Here is a 17,086-nt window from a genome sequence, read left to right as displayed (position 1 = left end):
ACATTGGAAATATGTGATTTCCATTATCTTATGGCATATCCAGTGGGAAAGGAATGTGACCAGCCATGACAAACTTTTCCAGCTGAGAAGGGGAGAAATTTTCTGTTTCAAATTCACCAATGTCTAATGGCTGCAACAATGCTGGTCCAACACTGCTATTGGTCCTTGTAGAAGTATTATCACTACCACTAATTTGACAGTCTTCAAAAGTGGCTAATTTCTCTATACTGCCAGCACTATTACGAGAAACACAAGATTGGATACTACCGTCATATTTTTGCTTCGTTGAGCTAGTGTAAAGGGCATCTGATGTTTTAGGAGTAGTTGTAATTCCAACATCAAGTAATGTTTGCCTTTTTTTTGTAGAGCCGCTTTTTTTACTTTACTGATTTTTAACTTTGATGCACCAGATGGATACGTGCGTTTCATTTTTATTTTTTTAAATACTTTCGTCTAATAGATATATATACATATATATATATATATATATACACGATTAAATAATTAATACAAAATTTATATATATAATTAATCACAAAAATGAAAAAATTAAATTTATTTTTATTAATCTATAAATTAAATTGTACAATCAAGCAAATCGCCTGTAAAAAAACTAATCCAAATACGCCATTTTTAAAATAAGATTTAAACACATTATAACTTTTCCCGCTAAATTCAAGATAAGCATGTAGATAAGATTTAAACAAAAGCTCTTCCGCAGGGATCTTCTATAAATTACGCAACGCTAAATTTATTTTTAAAAAAATTATTAGATCTCAAGCTCATTTTTGAGGCAATTTTCATTAAACTTAATGAGCTATTTTTATTTTTTATGTAAGTTAAAGCTCTTGATGGGGAAAAAGAAAAGGAAAAAAAACCTGGAATGTTATTGCCGCTGTTGGGGGCCCCCATAGGGTCCGGGGCCCCGAGCAATTTGCTCGGGTGACTCACGCTCTGCACGCCCCTGGAATTACCGTAAAATTATTTTTATAAGCATCAAGTTCAGTTTCAAAAGTTTCTGTTTCAAAATCGAGAATTAAAATTGTTTATTAGAAAAATTTGCGTATTAGCGTCATTGAGTATATTATTTGCTGTTTCAAAGACATTAAAGCACATCATTTCAAAATCTATTGTTTTATTTTTTATTTTTATTTTAGAATGAAAAATTGAAAACTCTTTTAATTAGTATAACAAAAGTGTGTAGCGCTATTTTTTAAAATCTCGTGTAAATATTTGATCGTATTTTAATATGGCGTATTTACCTTTGTTTCTTGAGCAAAGTCTTCATTTATTTATAGGCCATTTCCTTTAAGATACTTTAGAACATTGGGAATTTTGTTTTTGTCTTTAAAAGTTTAAAAGTTTTAAGACTAATGTTCTTGGTTTGTCGTCTTTGAATTGTCCAATACGATAAGCTCGTTCAACCACCACTTCGCTTTGTATTTTCAGTTTTGTTTTGAAAATTTCTTTAACAGCTCTTTTGCAGTCTCCCCAACTTTTGCCTGGTGTTTCTTGTAGTCCATCTATTCTTAAGTTGTTTCTTCTCGATCGATTTTCTACATCTATGAATTTTTTATATAATGACTTGATTTCTTTGTCATAGTATTTCTTTATTTGTGATATTTTTTCTGATACGTTATTTTCTTGAAAATTTAGGATGTCTTTAGTGTCACCTAAGACTTTTTCTATATTTGATATTTTACATTTGTTGTTATTAATGTCTTTCTCTAGCATGTCTAATCTATCTGTAATAATTTCAAGATTTGCACTGATTATTGAGGTAAATGATTTGTCCTTGTCTTTTAATAAACGTTCCGTTTCTTTAAAAATACTTTTTTTATGTTCCTCAAGCTTACTTGAAATCATTTTTTCGATGTTTTTCATTGTAATATCCATTTTTTTGTAAAAATTTCTCCCCATTAAACAACACGTCTTTCCTCCGCAAGAGCAGGAGGAAAGACGTGTTCATATCAAATTTTTCAATAAAAATTTGATATGAAATATTTATTATTGTCAGTAAAAAATTGATAAAAATAATTATATTATTTATTATTGTCTCATTAAAAGTCATTTTTTAGAATCGATACATTGTTGATAATTGTCTTGGTAATGATTTAAAGTGATCATTTATAATGCTGTTTATTTGACTATTTTATTTAGTTTTTTTTTTAAATTTTGAAGCTCGGATGGTATTTTTTAAATCATTTTCACTGTTAGTATATTTGAATAGTAGTTTAGGATTGTGGGTTGATTCACTTACAACATTTTTTTCAAATAAGCGTTTCGCTTGTAGTACTTTACTCTTTAAGTCATTGCATACTGCTTTGCGTTTTATATTGCATTTAGCCTGTCTATTGTTCTTTGAATAAAAATTTAACGATAGTGGCCTTTTGAACGCACTAAATCTTTAATTTATCGTGTGATCTGTTGACATTATGAATTTTTGTTCGTTATGGTATAAAAGATTCAATGATATTTCTGCAAATGTATAAAAATTTATTATGCATTTTGTCTGTGCAGTTAAAATTCTTAAAATGCATTGTCAAGTTCATTTCTGAATAGTTTTGATAATGATTGTCAAAACATTTATTTGATAATTTATTTTCGCTTTTAGTCTATTCATTGTTAATGATCAATTTCCAAAGTAATACAGAATGCCCTTATTTGGTGTTGCCAAGAGGAGGCAAGTGCATCAATTCAAATATACTGTTAGATATGCGTTTTATTATCGTTAAAGAACGTTGCACCACTAACGTGTTGATACTATGAAGATTTATTTACAGTTTTTCTTGTCGGGTTCATTTTTACTTGTACTAATACCTTTAATTAAACCGTTTGACCATGTAACTATTTAATTGCTTATATAATTTCAAATTTGCTGGGCGGTATATGCATTCTATTAATACTTTCTCTTCATGTTATACTATAATTTACCCATATTATCTCAAGATTTTGTTCAATATTTTAAAACGTCACTTTACATTGCACCGAATCTTTCCTTATATAGATAGCTACGCCACCACCTCTTATTCCGTGACTTCTCTATTTCGGTTTCTGTCACTGCAATGATATCTATTTGGTGTACTCTTATTGAAGCTTGTTTTCCAAAGATGTGTGTACCAACTAAAAGTTAATGAACTAACATTTCAATTAACTACTTTTATTGTTGCTGAAATACTTAGTATTACAGCAATTTAAATTTACCAAATTCTTTAAGTAAAAAAAACAAAACAGTTTTACAAACTCTTAACTTGAAGAAACCTTATTTTTCTTCACTCAAAAGTGTTAAATAAAAAACTAAATTCGTTACCAAAACCAATTCGTTACGTAGAATAGAATAAAAGTGACGCTGTAATTCATATGAGTTGAAGCTGAAATTACGTAGAATTTCAGTCTATAACAGTCAACAAATTTAGCACCGATTAAAACAATATACATGATCTGAGGTTTGAAGTTTAAAATTTGAAATGTTTATCAATGTGGTTCTTAAATTGATTTACGTTTTTTGACTCAATAATTTCTTTTGTTAGTACATTCCAGTCATTTAGAACTCTAGAGGATAAAAACTGTGTTTGATTGTGTTAAACTTGCAGATATTGTGTGTTTTTATTGACACTTTATGTATTTTTAATTTATGACGTCTCGCTCGACCATTCGACCAAGTTGTAGATAGGAAAGTTACCTAGAAGTAATATTGTGCATTTGAAGAACCAACAAAAATAATTCAATTCATTGAAAATATTTTTTATCGCATGTTCTCTAACAAAATAACATTTTTCTGTTAACAAAATGAACAGTTTTCCAGAATGAATAATGACCAACTAAAAAATACTCTGGACACTTTGCTACAGGTCTATAACTACTAAACCCATAAAACAGTTCTTTTCTGCAGAGAAGCAGAGTACACTTTTGCGGCGTTTTCACTGCATTTCTGACACTGTATCTTCATAAGTCCTTTGCAGCCTGGATTTTTGCATCTGCCTCTTGCTCCAGCAAAAACAGGCCATTGTCCAGTGTTGTCCGGTCAAATATCGCCTCATTTCAGCATGCTTCTCCTCAACCTTTGAGCTTAGCCTTCCCTTGCATCAGGATCTTTTTCTCTGCACAAAGACAAGATGCAACTTTACATTTAAACTCAAGAAGACTAAGCTGCTCTTTCTTGGGGACTCTGCATTCCTGACTGTCTCTGCTGTATAGGAGCCGTGCCTCCACAACAGTCAGGTCTTAGCATGTGGAAGATTGACCGGTGATACTATTTACTGGATTAGTATTAAAATATTCAATTGGGTTAAGCAAAACTTATTTCGTCAATTCGTTTTATTAATTTGAGCATTTTGATTAAATCCTTTACTAAATTAAAACCCCGCCTTCTCCTGTTTTCTAATGAGGGTAATTTTAGTTTAAAATTTTTTTCTTCATGACCATTATTGTAAAAATGTTAAGTTATAATTTTCTCCATCATAGAAAAAATGTTAAGTAATAATTTTCTCCATCATAGATAAGTTATAATTTTCTCCATCATAGAAAAAAATTGATGAAAACTATTCTTTTTTTTTTTGTAATGTCTAAAAAATTTAGAAAATAAAAAAAATCAAAATTAGTAAAAAATGTTTAAAAATTATGAAAATATAAAATTTATATTTTCATAATTTTTATATTATCAAAATCTTTACGAACGAGAATGCGAAAATGAAATTATTTTAGGCCGTTTAATCGGCCTGTAAAATATCTTAAAATATTTACTACAAGTATTATAGATACTTTTTTTATTAACAATGATAACTATTATTATTGTGATAAATATATAAATCATCATTGTTAAAAGTTATTTTCATTTATTATAACTATATTACTGGTATCAATTTTTACACTATTCTCCCTTTTTTCTAAAACGAAAAATGGAATTATTTTAAGCCGCTTGAGATTTACCAAAAATTTTCAAGCTAAAGTTGTTTTAATGACAATTCTTGTAAGTAGATAATTTATTTAATATATAAAACAAATTCTAGGTAACAGGTAATATATAAAATTCGAGGTAACAGGCCCGTAGCAGCCGGGTGGGCAGCAGGGGCGTTTGCCCCTCCCCCAATTTATTTTTCAAATAATATATTTTAAAGAAATCGAATGAAAAAATGACTTCAAAAAAATAAAAAAAAGTCCTTAAAACTATTACGGGGAAGTACTGCCCCCCCTCCCCCCCCCCCCCCTTCAAAATAATATAAGTTTTGTTCCTACGGCCTGGGTATTATATAAAACAAATTCTAGGTAAAGGTAATTGCAATAATAAAAAAGGTAAAAGAAAGAAAGTATTGATCGTTGAAAAATGTTTGTTTAAAAAAATAAATTTTAAAAAAAAAGCGTTTTATAGTTAAATTTTATAAAAAATAAAATTGATACATACCATCGCATTGTTGGTTCAGTGGTAGAATTCTCGCCTGCCACGCGGGGGACCGGGGTTCGATTCCCCGACAATGCATATGTTTTGAAAAACAGTTATTGTGAAACCGTAACAAATAAGGACAATTTTAATAAATTTTTAATGGAATCTTTTAATTTTAATTTAAAATTCATTAAACTTCATTAAAAATTCATTAAAATTGTCCTTATTTGTTACGGTTTCACAATAACTGTTTTTCAAAACATATGCATTGTCGGGGAATCGAACCCCGGTCCCCCGCGTGGCAGGCGAGAATTCTACCACTGAACCAACAATGCGATGATAAGACTCGGTTTTATTTTATATTAATTATGTTTTGTATGATATTAATTGTCATTAAAATTTTTAATGACAATTAATATCATACAAAACATAAATCAATAATTTTTTATGAGAACACTTTTATGAACAATGGAGTGCACAAATTCATGAACAATTGATGTTTACAAATAGCTGGTGCGCTTTACAACGCCAAAACAATAAAAGATAAAAGTAATAACAATATTAAAAAGCTACAGACTAACTTGATGTTCTTTCACCCTATCTTGGTTATTATCTTTGATTGCTATCCAGTCAATGAACACACCACTACATCAACACAAAGACATTCACCGGGTTAGAGCTGCAAACCTGTATCCTCTGCATCTTAGCCATTGATTGGTACCATAATTTCATCGGCGAAGTTATATATTATTGATGTTAAAAATGTTGAAAAAACTTCATCAAGAATTATTGAACCAGAAATAAAAAAAACTAGCTGACTATCTTGAAAATAAGAAAAAATTAATAATCGAAGAAGTAAGTTTTCAAAATAAAAAATTGAATACAGATGCAAAAAAAAACTTCAATAGAAGTTGTGGGAGTATGCAAAAAAACCTCGTTGGTCATGCGAAGTAATGTTTTGTGAAGATAAAGAAAAAGTTCTTGATTGATTGCCACGAGTGCTAACACTATGCATTTCAAGGATTTAAAGGGGTTACACCAAATTTTTTTGCATGTATTACTTATGAAAACGATTCTGACCAACATTTACTCAATCTTTAAAAACTCTTTATATCAGTCGCTATTTATTTCTATATTTGATGTACGTGTTGTCTTTTTATAATATATTTTTAAATACATTACTAAAAATTGCTTTTTCAATTACCATTTTATGGATTATGATTAATCAAATAGCAAAGGTTAAGTTCTGCTGAATACGATACTATATTACTTGTTCAAAGTTTTATTTTGCTTCCTCATTATATGTCGTGTTCCGGATTTTTTGAATAAAGTAGCTTCAAAAAAATTACAATATATATAATGAATTGGGTGTGATCTCAGAACTGGACAAGAGAAGTTTCTAGGTACAGAGCCGTCACGAGGTGGGGGTTGAAGGGCGAAAGGAGGTGTTTATTTCCTGTAGGAAATTAATTAGTCAGAAAATTTGGACTGTAGTTGGCAAATTTAGTTCTGTAGTTAGCTGTCGGTAAAAGAACAAAGTTTACAGATCTTAGTCGACAAACAAAAATTTTTAGTCTTAATTGGCAAAAAATAGATATGTCACTCCCTCTTCCCCGTCTTTTCAGTACTCTTCGGGACAGCCCCGCCTACGTTTTTGGCATTTAAATTTTTTCCAAACGCTCTATGTGGAGTGTTGGGAGGCTACGAGTTAACTAAAGAGATTAAATCTTACACACCTGTTTATAATGTTGTCAAAGTGCAGTTCAAGTTGGTGAGGTTTAATGCTTTTACATCATATACAGATTTAATGGTAGTGTTAAACACTTTTATAAAAGTTAGAAAAGTCTGCAAAGTTTTTTTAGCGGAAAGACTAAGTAATCTAATAGTGCATAATGCAGCAATGTATCATAGTGTCAACAACAATTTATTTGCGGATGTAAGCGCGTTTTGCTTAAATTACCCTAGTTTATAGTTATTTTTTTATGTTGTTTTATTTGAAAAGACTGATTAAGTTTCTAGATGAGAAATGAATTAGTCCATGTTTAGATTAATATTGATAGTATATTTTGACTGATTTACAAAAAAGTATTTTTATTCCTATATTTATAGTATAGCTATCTATTTTTAAATCCGGCAAAAATACTACAAAATTAAAATACAAAATAAAATCTGGTAGTGCTTTTCGACGTCGCGAAAAAAAGTTCTGCCGAAAAAACGTTCTGTAAGAACGTAACAAACCTATAGAAAAATAAGGAACCAAAAGAATAGCAGAATTTGTCTTTTTCATACGTATACCTAGTATCTAGGTATCCAATTAAAGAATACTTGTGATTACTTCCTAATAGCTCAAACAGTTGTTAAAAACTTTTTCAGTCAACTTTTAAGTGATTAATCCAATTTGATTACAGCTTTCAAAGCTGACAAACTACATTTCATAATGTTCTTTTTTTAACGCAAAGGCGCCCTTTTAACTTTCCACTAAAATAATTATACTACTAAAACTGTACCACAATTTTAAACGATTTTCGGCTTCTCCCTCCAGCTAGTCCATTATACCTTGTTGATAGTATGTATGATCAGATATTCAAGAAGTTTTGTAAAAACAAGTCGAATGCCAATTTCTTGCTAATTATTTGAATTGTTAAGTGATATTTTATAAGATTTAACTAATAAAATAATTGCGGCAATTGATTAGCATTCTGAAACATTTCTGTTCGTTTATATACTGTCAAAAAAAAACAATCGAAAAGCAGCATAATGAGATTGATACTACAAGAGATTTTAAAATGCGCAGCATTTATTTGATAAAAATCGCAGAATATTTTTTTATGTTTTGAAGTTAGTTTCTAAGCTGTTGAGATTTTTGAATTAGGCTTTTTGCTTAAATGTGAAATTTGGAAAAATGTGGAATTTATTCATTCTAATTTGTAAAACATTAATAATGTTTATAAATGTTAACTAAAGACTTTTTTTAATAAAAAAACAGTTTTGTTTTCGTTTTGTAATTTTTAACTCAAGTAAGATGAATGTTTTTTTTTTTTATGATTTAATGAATTCCAGACACTTTATATGATTTAATAAATGTTGTTCCAAACACTTTGATTATTCGTAGTTAGCTGCTTTGATTGAAGTTGTAAAGTGAAGAAATATGTAAAATAAAGAAACTTTGGCTGGTGTTGTAAAATGAAGAAATATGTAAAATAAAGAAACTTTGGCTGGTGTTGTAAAATGAAGAAATATGTAAAATAAAGAAGCTTTGCTGAAGTTGTAAAATTAGTAAAAAAGTTTGTAAAACTTCGCTGAATGAATTTAAAAATCAAACAAAATTTGCAAACTTTCAAATCTAATTCATATTTTTTACTTTAGGCTTGTAAAAGTTTTCGATATTATTTTAGTATTAGAGCACTAGGTTTTAAATGTCACGAGTTGTTTGTTATACAACGTTACATTAAACGCGTTGCTAGAACGCACGAAGTATTTTTTTATGATGCGGAAGATTGTATGAAATAAATGTCAACTTTTTTTCAAAGAAATATTTGAAAAAAAAAGGTTTTATTTTTACATAAGACATGATATATGATAAATCATAGGTAACACATAATACATAGTAGATGAAGAGGAAAACATTCTTGATATTAACTGCACATATTACCCAGCGGGCATTTATTTTTAACTATTTTTTAAAATTACGTTCTAGATGTATTTTAAATGTCTTGTAAAAATCTTCTAAACATTCTTACATAAAGAACGTTTAAAAGACGTTTAAAAAACGTTTAAAAGATATTTTGAACGTAACTTTTAAAAAACAAATGCCGGAAGGTCACAGTCACATACATTATACTTAATAGCTGTTACCTTTCAGTATGTCGTAGTAATTACGAATCCTACGCAAAATTTCAACTTTAATTAAAAAAATTACTTTCGTCATAAACAGCTATAAAGGTAAAGGGAAGTTTATTATTTCCAAAAACTTTAAGTGGTTACCCAAAAAAATGTATCGTTAAGAGTTTTGTTTTAACAAAACACATCTCTATTAAGGAGGCTCATATAGATAAAAAAATTTTAATAGAATAAATTGCAACGGTTCATATACATTTTATTGTATTTTTGATGATATATCAAACTCAATTTTCATAAAAAAAACTGTAAATAAATTATATTTAAGGCAACTTTCAACAAATTCAGAGGTAAAAAGGGCTAATTTAAAAAAAATTCAAAACAATGTTTCTTGATTAAATTTGGTTTAAACTCAAAAAATTTTTGATTATAGCTTCATTACATTATTTTTCATTTATTTCTACTAAGAGAATAAAAAAATAATTAAAATTTCAAAAACGGGATACAATACTTAAAAAAATCACAAAATTATACATAAGAAAAAACAGGTGTTAAATTATAAATTTTTTTTTTTTTTTTTTTTTTTTGCCGTTAAATAATACATACAGTTTCGAAGCACATAAATAAAAATAAATATAGGCAGGGCAAGAGGAAGACTAATTTAGCCTTATCACCGAGCCCTATTCTCACGTATTTACAAAAACCGTAATATTTAAATATAGTTAACAAACTATTTATATATAATAAATAGTAAATTAATTATAATAAATAGTTAACAAACTATTTATAAAAATAAAATAAAAATAAAAAAGTAAAATAGATAACAATTCGTTGTCATTTAAAGAAAAACTTAAAGAATAAAACTTTAAGGAAAGAGTAAGATCATTTTTTCAGAATAAGAAAAATTAAAGAAGATATTATCATTTATTTAAAAATTAAAAATATAAAGTAAGATTTAAAAATAAAAAGTAAATAAATTAATATACACCATAGAAATAACAAAAATAAATTAGTCAACTTCATAGAAATAACGTAAATAAATTAGCAAACGTCATAGAGGTAATACCACAATTAAGATAATAATAAAAAAAAAAAATATTGATACACTCAGTGACATACGTTTGTATTAATTATTTTATGTATTTGAGTTTTAATTAAAAAAAACATTTAAAATCGGATATATTAAAGTCCATAAGTAAGAATGCCTGTTTTGATTCATTTTTAAACTGCTCTATACTAGTTTTATGTGTATTTACAATTTTGGGAAACATTTTAACCCGATAAAGAACTGAATATGAAGTTAGTTTTGAATTATATTTTGGGACAACAAAGTTGTTACTTGAAAATTTTGTTTTTTTAATTTTGTATGGTTTGTACTTGCCCATGCAATATTGCAGTAAGTTAAATAACAATGAATAAAAGAGAAATATAAACTTTTCAAAGAACTACTGCTTAAAAATGGTTTAGCCCTATATATCAATGCTAAATTTTTTGATATTTTATTTTCAATTGATAAAACTATTTTTAGTTGATTTTTTAGTACATCTGAAATCTTAATGATTAACGAACATACACTAAAAATTTCAGCCAAAAAGGTTTTCTTAATCTCGAGATATCATGTTTTAATCTCGAGATATCATGTTTTAATCTCGAGATATCATGTTTTGAAGTTGTAAAAAAAGAATAAAATTAAAAAGTTATGAAAACAATGACCATAGTTTTCCGATAAAAAGAAATTATTAGCAAAAAAATGAAACTGACAAATAAACTGAAAAATAAAAACGTTTAAGTACAGTAATACTAGTAATTATTTTATGCAAAATGTGCATATTTTCTGAAAGAATTATAAATTTTCCATCAAATGGTACATTAAAAAAAATTAAAATTTTTTTTTAAATTGAGTATTTTTTCTATATGAGCTACCTTAACATCTTACTGATTTTATTGAACCAAATATAGAAAAAATTTCCAATAAAAACTTTGTTAAAAAAATAAAAGTATGCGGAAAATCAAAGGAGACCATGAACTGTGAAACACCACAAATTTCAAATCCTATATAAAACCAACCAATATATCTATGAAAGAAGTTAGTTTAAATATAACTGAGGTGCGTAATGCGTTCAATAGTCTGAAAAATAATAAATCCGCTGGCATTGATCAAATTAGCGTGAACGTAGTTAAAGCAATCTTCGATATCATAGAACCATCTTTGTTTCATATTTTTAACCTTTCAATACAATCCGGTATTGTACCGGAGAAATTAAAAATTGCTAAAATATCACCTATTTTTAAAACTGGCGATAACACAATTATGTCAAATTATAGACCTATTTCTGTCTTACCGTGCTTTTCAAATTGTTAGAACGTATTATGTATGATAGGCTTAATGAATATTTGACCAAAAATAAAATACTGTATAATAAACAATTTGGATTCAAAAAAAAACATTCAACGGATCATGCAGTAATCGATTTAATAAATTATATATCCAATGGGTTCAATAATGATTGTTATACACTAGGAGTTTTTATTGATCTGTCAAAAGCATTTGACACAGTTGACCATGACATACTTATAGAAAAACTAGAACTCTATGGAGTATTAAACAATAACCTACTCTGGTTTAAAAATTACCTGTCAAACAGGAAACAATACATAGTGTATAAAGAAAATGAAACAGGAAACAAAGTTATAACTTGTGGTGTTCCCCAGGGATCCATCCTAGGACCACTATTATTCTTGTTGTACATTAACGATTTATATTTAGCTTCAAAGACTTTAAATCTTATTTTGTTTGCTGACGACTCTAATCTTTTTTACTCAAATAAAAATATAAAAGATCTTTTTAAAATATTTAATGAAGAACTAATAAAAGTTAATGATTGGATTATTTGTAATAAACTTTCATTAAATGTACTGAAAACTAAATTTTTGTTGTTTCATAAACCTAGTAAGAGTGATCACCTCCCTCTAAAATTACCCAATCTCTTTATGAATAATTCAGTTATTAAAAGAGAATCAAATGTAAACTTCCTGGGAATAATATTAGCTGAAAATATATCATGGAAATCTCATATTAAATCTATTGAAAATAAAATTTCCAAAAATATTTCTGTTCTATATAGAGTTAAACCATTTCTTAATATCAAGTCTTTAAAAATTATATATTTTTCATTTATCCATAGTTATCTATTCTATTGCAATATTGCATGGGGAAGTAGCAACTATGGAAAGCTTAAAAAAATTTATAGTAAACAAAAAATTGCATGCAAAATTATTTTTGGCGTTAAGAGAACTGCTCATGGAGAGCCTTTCCTAATAGAACTTAATGCACTCAATGTTTATAAACTTAATATATATCAAGTTATGCTGTTCATGTTTAAATCTAAACATGGTTTGTCGCCTAATATATTTCACTCTTACTTTACTAAAATTTCTCATAAGTACCCCACAAATTTTTCAAATGATAATTTTGTAGTTCCAAGATTCTATTTCAAACTCAGTTCATTCCAAATTCAATATCGTGGAGCATTTCTATGGAATGAATTTTTTCAAAAAATTAATAAAAATAACATTCTTCAAAACATATCTTTTGAACAATTCAAAATAGTATAAAACGTTTCTTATTAGGAAAAAACTTCGATCTAAAATATTTATTTTAAAATTTGATTATAAAATAATAAAAAAATATATAAACTGAATAGGGGTTCATAACAAGAACTTGAATCTTCTTTGTTGGGTCTGTGGATATTTGATTGGGAAAAAAAAATACCCTATTGGAACAAACTAAAAAAATAAAATTGAAAAAGTGTTTCATGTCATGCTGTCAGATGATATAGAAAATGTTTATCCAAAAACAATTTGCCATAAGTGCTATAATACCATAAATAATGTTATCAAAAGAATGACATCAACAACACTTTGTTTATGTATGAACTGGAAACCTCATTGTGAGGAATGCTTTTGTTGTCAGCAGGTAAAAAAACTTAGTAAAGGTCTAAATGTAGCCAAATTATTTAAACACAATAAAAAGCTCATTGGTCGCCCTGATATTAGTAAAAAAGTATGGTCATTTTCAATGATTGCTAAAATAAAAAGTAGCATTGTGATAGCACATGACTCAGATATAGATATTGAGGAATTAAAAAACCAATTTAATCCTCATTTATCACTTTGTCAGTGTAATTTATGTAGTAAAGTACCAAAACAACCAGTTACTCTTAAAAGATGTGAACATTTATTTTGTTTTTTCTGTCTAGTGGAAACTATAAAGGTAAAAAAACTTAATGAAACATTTTGTCCAAAATGTAAAGAGCCTATTTTACCTACAGACTTGGTGACCAGTGTAAAAACAAATTCTCTTTTAAACATATTAACTATTGAGTGCATATGTAAAAAAAAGTTCAATGTAATGAAAGAGTATGATTTATATACTAATCATAAGAGTATATGCATTGATAAATCAATAGCACAAACAGCCTCATTGTTATCACCATCTATATCATTATTTACTTCTAATTTGGCTTCATCATCTTTTACAGTAACATCATCAACATCATCATTGTCAACATTACTTAACAACAATATTTCTGAGATTTTCAATCTTACAGTGGATGACAATATTCCAAGAATAGTTGAAGATGCTGCACTTCATGTTCTTAAGCAAAAGATGGCAAAAGATGGTAAACAAGTTGTTGAGTTTAAAAGTGGAGGTCCTAGAGTAATAATATATTTTAATTTTAGCTTAATTTATAATAACCATTAATTAAATAGGTATTACTTTTCATAAATCTTTTTTTTTAGCCAGTTTTGTTTTCACTTGCTCCGAAAGCTTATGTAAGCAGTGATCAAGCATCGACCACAACAGTTAGAGTCAGAAATGCTTCTATTAAAAGACAATTGAAAGTTGTGTCTGGTACATCCAATGATGCAATTTGTTGTCAATCATCAAAACTCCTTAATTCTTTTCAAGCAGAGTCAAAAGGATTAATATTGGATAACCTAAATACTGAAAGAGTAGTAATTAGTGCCACTAACATGGTAGCAATGAAAGCAGATCTGTGCATACCATGGGAAAAGCTTAAAACAATTTCCAGGTTAATATTTTTCTATATAAATATTATTCTATACTAATTTTTATAACATGACATATAATTTTTTTTGTTTGTTTAAAGATGGCTGAAGAGCTTTAATATAAATACAGCATCACATTCTTCTCAAAGAATAGTTGCTGAAAAGTTATCTGGTGATGACCTTATTGTGGAAAATGCACCATTTACCTTTGAAAAAAAAGAGAAAGGAACATTTGAAATAAAATATGCATCTTGGGGTTATATTGAAAATTTACCAATGCATATTTTAAGACATCTTGATCAATTAGAAAGGTAGTTTTAACAACCAATAATGAAAATTTTTTTAAAACATAATTTATAAAGTAAATTTTTTTTTCATTTGGGTATATTTGTTATTAGTTAAAATGAAAACCATTGCCTACTAAATAATTTATTATTTTAAAATGTATTTAATTATTAAATAATTTCTTTTTATGTAGTTGTAAAAGACTTCATTACCACAAATTTATTCCTGATAAAGAGATACAAATTAAAATTGGAGGTGATTATGGTGGGGGGAGTTTTAAAATGACTTACCAGGTTGCAAATACCCTAAACCCAAACAGCAAAGACAACACCATAGTTTTTAGCATATTCGAGGCGAAGGATTACAGAATCAATGTCAAAGTAGCCATGTCAAGGTTTGAAAAGCAAATAGAAGATCTTCAAGAAATGAAGTATAAGTAAGATAAAAAAATTGTTTTTCTTTTTAATAACTAATGTGCTTTATTTTTAGTTGAATTAAATAGTTTTAATAATTTAGTACTAATTAGTTTTAATAAATTATACTTTAAAATAAATGTAATATATTACAAATGATATTTATATTAAATTTATCTTAAACATTTCTACACACCTCAACAGGGATAACAATATTAGAGTATTTGTTTTTGGTGATTATCAGTTTTTATGTGCCCTCTATGGAATCTCAGGAGCATCAGGTGATTTCTATCTTTATTAATGACAAATTATCAGTATTTTCATAATTTTTGTTACTTAATTCGAAATATATTGAAATTCAAACAAAATGGTTGGGTCTTTTTTGCTGAATGAAAAACCACAATATGGTTTATAATATTTACATATAGTATCACAAATAATATATATATATATATATATCTATATATATATATATATATATATATATATATATATATATATATATATATATATATAATAAAATTAAATAATATATTATAGAAAAAATAATAAAAAAATTTATTAATAATTATTAAATATGATTTTTTATAATTTTTTTTTATAATTAATAATTTTAACTATTTCTTATCCATTTTATTTTAAGGGAGGCATTGTTGTCTTTTCTGTTATGCAACAGCAAGTGACATGAATCTTGGTGAGCAGAAAAGTTCTGAAATAAAAGATCGTACCTTAGAAGATCTACTATTGGATCATGAAAAATTTATAGAAAACGGAGGTTTAAAGAAAAATGTAAAAAACTTCAATAATGTCATCACAAAGCCCATTTTGAAAATACCACTAGATCAAGTAATGTTGTTTTTATTTGTAGTAATAACTTTGCAGTGCAGCTTAATAAAAGTACATTATTATATACTTTCAATTTATATTTTTAGGTATCTTTACCTAGTCTCCATATGGCTCTTGGTATTTATTTGAATTTTTTTAATTTGTTTGAAGAAGAAGTCCACCAATTAGATATTATGATTGCTGCAGAAGCAGTCAAAAGCAGAATTAACTTTTCAGAAGAATATCCAGTTTTTGTATCAAAACAAAAACAATTGTTAAATCTTCAAACTGAAATTCTTAACTTTGATAATCAAATCCAAGAAATCAATGATGTCATTTTGTTAGCTGCTGTTAACAATTCAGATAATTTAGAAAATTTTCAATCTCTCTACTCTAAAGAAATTGAGTTACTTAATAGTGAAAAAGCGAAAAAGGTTATACAGTTTATTGATTTCATTGATTTGATATTTTTATGATTTTATATTATCTATTTCATATTGATATGTGTAGTTATAAAAGTAGAATTTGTGTTTGTAAATGAAATAAGAAATGAAGTTGTATAGGTGTTAACTTGTATGCACTAAATAGTTTTGCAAGCATTTGCTATAGTGCAAACTAATTGTAGAAAAAAGCTTAAACGTCAATCAGTTTGAGTGTATTTAGAACACATTTTTACAAGTTTGTGGTCAAGCAATTTGCATTTTTTCATAAGCACGAAAGCAATTTTTCATATACAGATTTAATTTTTGTTTTTTTCTCTCTGATCACTGTTTTTTTAAACTCAGAATCTGCATATGAAATAATTTCATATGCAGATCAGAGTTTAAAAAAATAGTGTTTTAAATATCAACCCTGTCATTCACAGATTAGTCTTTGTTTTTATGAAATGAATAATATAATTATTACTGCTATGCAACTATTGTTAGTTTATGTTATACTACTTTAAGTTTTTTTTAGATTGATCTTTATAATACTCTATTTGAAAAACATTCATCAGAAATGGGTCAGAGACCATGCACTAAGATGATTGAGACGATACTACAAAAGCTTAAAGTACAACGTCAAGCTTACCACGGAAAAAGTTTTATAGGAAACCACGTGCATAAAATGCTAAAAGTAATTAAATTAGATATTAATATGAATAAAAAGCATGACGTAGTACGTAAAAGACAGATAACTAGGTTTTTACTTGATAAATAATAGTTTATTATCTTTTTTTTTTACTTTTAATACTAATATAGTTTTGGAAAAATTGTAATTTAATGCAATTACA

At 27.2% G+C, this 17,086-nt stretch overlaps 1 protein-coding gene and 2 non-coding genes across 5 annotated transcripts in view; 2 read left to right on the top strand and 1 right to left on the bottom strand.

The window, feature by feature from the left end:
* The first annotated feature begins 5,405 nt into the window (after nucleotides 1-5,405).
* trnag-gcc (transfer RNA glycine (anticodon GCC)) lies at nucleotides 5,406-5,476 on the top strand. Its single transcript has one exon. It is a non-coding gene; the product is annotated as a tRNA-Gly (tRNA).
* Nucleotides 5,477-5,644: 168 nt separating this feature from the next.
* On the bottom strand, nucleotides 5,645-5,715 carry trnag-gcc (transfer RNA glycine (anticodon GCC)). Its single transcript has one exon. It is a non-coding gene; the product is annotated as a tRNA-Gly (tRNA).
* A 7,264-nt stretch (nucleotides 5,716-12,979) lies between these two features.
* The window catches only part of LOC136085802 (uncharacterized), a 4,996-nt gene continuing 889 nt past the window's right edge, over nucleotides 12,980-17,086 (top strand). The window contains exons 1-8 of one of the 3 annotated variants that reach the window (XM_065807276.1): nucleotides 12,982-13,937; nucleotides 14,021-14,313; nucleotides 14,392-14,601; nucleotides 14,769-15,011; nucleotides 15,193-15,269; nucleotides 15,632-15,834; nucleotides 15,921-16,247; nucleotides 16,771-16,929. In XM_065807276.1, coding sequence (XP_065663348.1) covers nucleotides 13,038-13,937; nucleotides 14,021-14,313; nucleotides 14,392-14,601; nucleotides 14,769-15,011; nucleotides 15,193-15,269; nucleotides 15,632-15,834; nucleotides 15,921-16,247; nucleotides 16,771-16,929 — 2,412 coding nt within the window. In that variant the 5' untranslated portion in view covers nucleotides 12,982-13,037. Of the gene's footprint in view, nucleotides 13,938-14,020; nucleotides 14,314-14,391; nucleotides 14,602-14,768; nucleotides 15,012-15,192; nucleotides 15,270-15,631; nucleotides 15,835-15,920; nucleotides 16,248-16,770; nucleotides 16,930-17,086 lie in introns of all 3 variants that reach the window. The other 2 variants (XM_065807278.1, XM_065807277.1) reach the window with 2 other exon arrangements.

This window comes from Hydra vulgaris, chromosome 10 (assembly GCF_038396675.1).
Source record: "Hydra vulgaris chromosome 10, alternate assembly HydraT2T_AEP".
Classification (NCBI taxonomy): Eukaryota; Metazoa; Cnidaria; class Hydrozoa; order Anthoathecata; family Hydridae; genus Hydra; species Hydra vulgaris.
The sequence above is the reverse complement of the archived record's forward strand: the minus strand, read 5'-3'. Positions and strand labels throughout refer to the sequence as shown.